The following is a 4,963-nucleotide window of genomic DNA, read 5'->3' as shown; positions in this document are numbered from 1 at the left end:
CTCGGAATTTCTTGAAACATGGACAGAAATATTCCGCCTGGTCAACATTTTACTACTTCGAAGTATACCGTAAGTTAGTGCTTTCCCACGGCAGGGAGAATATTTATTAGAAAATATATACGTCGAAGTAATATTTATTCACAACGATTATACTTTGGATGGACATTGCGGCAGCGGCTATCATCAAGCAAGAGCCAAATGTCGTAGTGATTGGCGAAAGGCCACTCCGTAGGTGTCATGACACCGTGTGAGACACAGTCCACATCGATGGACGGTGCAGAAACGCATACTTTAATCGCATGCCGGAATTCTAGCCAATCCGATTGTATTATTATCCGGATCATGATGGCTTGACTGTCAGGACTTCGATGCATTTTTCACCCTCCATCGTCGAAAAAAAGGACTATGAGCGGCGGCAATGGAGAGTCCACCAAGCTGGACTATTACAAGCTCCTGAACGTGGAAAGCCATGCGTCCATGGAAGACATCAAACAAGCGTACCGTAAGCTCGCCTTGCTTCATCATCCCGATCGCAAGCTGGGACAGGTACCAACAACACGGTGCTACTTCATGCCAGCACCAACATGTGATCCCGTAGACGACAGATGAAGCGTCCAACAGTTCGTACTTTCAAGACGTCAATGAAGCCTACGATGTTCTTGGTGACGTGGATGCACGGACAGCGTACGACCTGAAATACTATGGCATGTCGACGTTTGCCTCGACGTTGAACCCAACGATCACGGGGGTCGTCAAGGACGACGGATACAAACGACTGACTTCGGACGACGTGAACCGCCTCTTGGCCAATGCCAAAGCCATGGAGCGCATGACCACAGCCGACTACCATCTCCAGCGATCTTCCGTCGCTCCGAGCGCTATAGGTCGTCGCACAATCGACTTTACCGAACGAAAAGCGTTTCGTGGGCGACACACTCCATTGCCCTCCAAGAATGCCACCATGGCATGGCTAGCAGTTCCCGCCGTTATGTTGGTTGTTTGGGGCGTAGGATTGAACTCGATGTGGTCGAGCAGTACAAAAGCACGACGCAACGCTAACTAATCGCTTTGTACACCATTTATCAACCTTACTACCGGTTGTTATAGAACACATTTCAACACCATTTCAAATGGATTCAAACAAGCAAAGTTGAGTGTATTAGGGACATCAACTACTTTGATCAGCGTCATCGCTTAGTATTCTTCGCCGTATTCCATGTCTTCGCCATCGCCTTCTTGCGTTTCGGCGCTCACTTCTTCGTAATCCTTCTCCAACGCGGCCAAGTCTTCACGCGCTTCGGAAAACTCGCCTTCTTCCATGCCTTCGCCCACATACCAGTGCACGAACGCGCGCTTGGCGTACATCAAGTCGAACTTGTGGTCGATGCGCGAAAACACTTCGGCGATCGCGCTCGTGTTGGAGATCATGGCCACCGCGCGCTGGACACGGGCCAAGTCGCCGCCGGGCACGACCGTCGGCGGCTGGTAGTTGATCCCGCACTTGAACCCCGTGGGGCACCAGTCCACAAACTGGATCGTGCGCTTCGTCTTGATGGTCGCCACGGCCGCGTTCACGTCCTTGGGCACCACGTCGCCGCGGTACATGAGGCACGCCGCCATGTACTTACCGTGGCGCGGGTCGCACTTGGCCATCATGGACGCCGGCTCGAAGCAGCTGTTGGTGATCTCCGCCACCGACAACTGCTCGTGGTACGCCTTCTCGGCCGAGATCACCGGCGCGTACGACGACAGCATAAAGTGGATGCGCGGGTACGGCACCAAGTTGGTCTGGAACTCGGTCACGTCCACGTTGAGCGACCCGTCGAAGCGGAGCGACGTCGTCAATGACGAGATCACTTGCGCGATCAAACGGTTCAAGTTGGTGTAGCTAGGGCGGTCAATGTCCAAGGAGCGCTTGCAAATGTCATAGATGGCTTCGTTGTCCAACATGATCGCTACATCCGTGTGCTCCAACAGGGAATGTGTGGACAGCACCGAGTTGTATGGTTCCACGACAGCGGTGGACACCTGGGGAGACGGGTAGATGGTAAATCCGAGCTTGGACTTGCGGCCGTAGTCGACAGACAAGCGTTCCAAGAGCAAACTGCCCAACCCGGAGCCGGTACCACCACCAACCGCGTTAAACACCATAAACCCTTGCAGACCGGTGCAGTTGTCGGCGAGCTTGCGGATGCGGTCCAACACAATATCGACGACTTCCTTGCCGATGGTGTAATGACCACGGGCGTAGTTGTTTGCAGCATCTTCCTTGCCGGAAATGATTTGTTCGGGGTGGTACAATTGACGGTACGTGCCGGTGCGGACTTCGTCACACACGCTCGGTTCCAAATCGACGAAGACGGCGCGAGGGACGTGCTTGCCGGCACCGGTTTCGCTGAAAAACGTGTTGAATGCGTCGTCTCCACCACCAATGGTCTTGTCCGAGGGCATTTGCCCATCGGGTTGGATGCCGTGTTCGAGGCAGTACAGTTCCCAGCAAGAGTTACCGACTTGGATACCGCCTTGGCCGAGATGGATGGAAAGGATTTCACGCATGCTACATGGGTAGATGGTGGTGAGAGACATGCATTGTCGCGGCGAATGTAGCGGCGGCAGTGACGTACATGGAGATGAGAGTGATTTACTGCGTAAGCGGGTGTGATGGACGCGGGCAATAAAAAAGTGGGAAAGGGCAGGGCAGTGCCATTCGTCAGTCAGTTTGAAATTTGAAAATTAGCCAATCAAAAGTCCATAAGGGGTAGGTAAAGTAGTTTGATTGGCTGAAGCTGTTTCCGAAAACGCGCGGCGGTAGGTGACGATAATAGAAGCTTGGGTTGGGTATACTATACAAATGCGTTGTTTAGAGTATCTGTGGAGACAAGCACAGCGAATCGGATGGGAAGTGCATGTCGGGATTGGACTCATCTGGCTTTGAGAGTTCGAGGCCATGCAAGAAGATCCTCTAGAGGGATAACGGTAACTAACGTTATCGAGGTTCCTTGCGAATTTGTAGAGTTTAATCGGAAGGTATAGCACATACTGCTACTACGTAATGTACTGTGTATCGGCACTTTGAAGAAAGTACACAAAGGTTCTTGAGACGACGTGAAAGGAAACATGCGCGAAAACGGGCGTGGACGAGTAATGATCAATACCATCGGTACTATGATAGGACGTTAGAGCGGGGCATCCAAGCAGATCCTAGGAGATTATGGGGCAAGTGCCACTCATGGCGCAAATCCATTGTGCGCCGCCAGCCGTGGTGGTTTTTCGTTACTAGTATCATTTTCGAGAGGAGCAACTTCAAGTTATTCCACCAATCATACATCGGTATCCTTGATGTGGTGCGCTCAGATTGGCTGCAGGCAATTGTCGTAGTTCGTAGTTCATCCACCAATCATATTTCTCGATGCCAATTCGAAGTGAGGCTTAAATTCCCCCGTTCACTGTACTACGTAATGTACTGTGTATCGGCACTTTGAAGAAAGTACACAAAGGTTCTTGAGACGACGTGAAAGGAAACATGCGCGAAAACGGGCGTGGACGAGTAATGATCAATACCATCGGTACTATGATAGGACGTTGGAGCGGGGCATCCAAGCAGATCCTAGGAGATTATGGGGCAAGTGCCACTCATGGCGCAAATCCATTGTGCGCCGCCAGCCGTGGTGGTTTTTCTTTACTAGTATCATTTTCGAGAGGAGCAACTTCAAGTTATTCCACCAATCATACATCGGTATCCTTGATGTGGTGCGCTCGGATTGGCTGCAGGCAATTGAAGGTGTCAGAGTGTTGGTAGTTGAGGGTTTAACCCTTTCAAAGTTTGAACCCTGGTTCCGTGGTTGCCACAACTCCAACAGCACGCTCGCACACCATCATGCGTGAGATCCTGTCCATCCATCTCGGCCAAGGCGGCGTCCAGCTCGGGAACTCTTGCTGGGAACTTTACTGCCTCGAACATGGCATCCAACCCGATGGGCAAATGCCCGCCGACGAAACCATCGGCCTCGGCAACGATTCGTTCACGACGTTCTTCACCGAGACCGGCGCGGGCAAGTATGTGCCCCGAGCGGTGTTTGTGGATTTGGAACCGAGCGTGTGCGACGAAATCCGCACCGGCACGTACCGTCAATTGTACCACCCCGAACAAATCATTTCCGGCAAGGAAGACGCGGCAAACAACTACGCTCGCGGTCATTACACCATCGGCAAGGAAGTCGTCGATGTCGTGTTGGACCGCATCCGCAAGCTCGCCGACAACTGCACGGGTCTGCAAGGGTTTATGATCTTCAACGCCGTGGGCGGCGGCACCGGCTCCGGGTTGGGCAGTTTGCTCTTGGAGCGCTTGTCTGTCGACTACGGCCGCAAGTCCAAGCTCGGGTTCACCATCTACCCGTCCCCCCAGGTGTCGACTGCTGTCGTGGAACCGTACAACTCGGTGCTAGCGACCCACGGACTCTTGGAGCACACGGATGTAGCGATCATGTTGGACAACGAAGCCATCTATGACATTTGCAAGCGCTCCTTGGACATTGACCGCCCTAGCTACACCAACTTGAACCGTTTGATCGCGCAAGTGATCTCGTCATTGACGACGTCGCTCCGCTTCGACGGGTCGCTCAACGTGGACGTGACCGAGTTCCAGACCAACTTGGTGCCGTACCCGCGCATCCACTTTATGCTGTCGTCGTACGCGCCGGTGATCTCGGCCGAGAAGGCGTACCACGAGCAGTTGTCGGTGGCGGAGATCACCAACAGCTGCTTCGAGCCGGCGTCCATGATGGCCAAGTGCGACCCGCGCCACGGTAAGTACATGGCGGCGTGCCTCATGTACCGCGGCGACGTGGTGCCCAAGGACGTGAACGCGGCCGTGGCGACCATCAAGACGAAGCGCACGATCCAGTTTGTGGACTGGTGCCCCACGGGGTTCAAGTGCGGGATCAACTACCAGCCGCCGACGGTC

General features: G+C 53.5%; 3 protein-coding genes across 3 annotated transcripts in view; 2 read left to right on the top strand and 1 right to left on the bottom strand.

Moving 5' to 3' along the window:
- The first annotated feature begins 381 nt into the window (after positions 1-381).
- Positions 382-1,117, top strand: H257_08699 (hypothetical protein). The gene is made up of 2 exons (XM_009834723.1): positions 382-546; positions 599-1,117. The coding sequence occupies exons 1-2, from the start codon at positions 406-408 to the stop codon at positions 1,061-1,063; spliced, it is 606 nt and encodes a 201-aa protein (XP_009833025.1). The 5' UTR covers positions 382-405; the 3' UTR covers positions 1,064-1,117.
- Positions 1,118-1,131: 14 nt separating this feature from the next.
- H257_08698 (tubulin alpha chain) lies at positions 1,132-2,674 on the bottom strand. The gene is made up of 2 exons (XM_009834722.1): positions 2,625-2,674; positions 1,132-2,557 (listed from the first exon to the last, which is right to left on the bottom strand). Exon 2 carries the CDS (start codon positions 2,554-2,556, stop codon positions 1,195-1,197), a length of 1,362 nt encoding a protein of 453 aa, XP_009833024.1. The 5' UTR covers position 2,557; positions 2,625-2,674; the 3' UTR covers positions 1,132-1,194.
- A 1,203-nt stretch (positions 2,675-3,877) lies between these two features.
- Positions 3,878-4,963, top strand: part of H257_08697 (tubulin alpha chain) — a gene marked incomplete at both ends in the record, with an annotated part of 2,634 nt that continues 1,548 nt past the window's right edge. Inside the window, one exon of the mRNA XM_009834721.1 lies at positions 3,878-4,960. Coding sequence (XP_009833023.1) covers positions 3,878-4,960 — 1,083 coding nt within the window. The remainder of the gene's footprint in view (positions 4,961-4,963) is intronic.

The sequence above is a fragment of the Aphanomyces astaci genome (genome assembly GCF_000520075.1).
Source record: "Aphanomyces astaci strain APO3 unplaced genomic scaffold supercont1.20, whole genome shotgun sequence".
In the NCBI taxonomy this organism is placed as follows: domain Eukaryota; phylum Oomycota; class Saprolegniomycetes; order Saprolegniales; family Verrucalvaceae; genus Aphanomyces; species Aphanomyces astaci.
The sequence above is the reverse complement of the archived record's forward strand: the minus strand, read 5'-3'. Positions and strand labels throughout refer to the sequence as shown.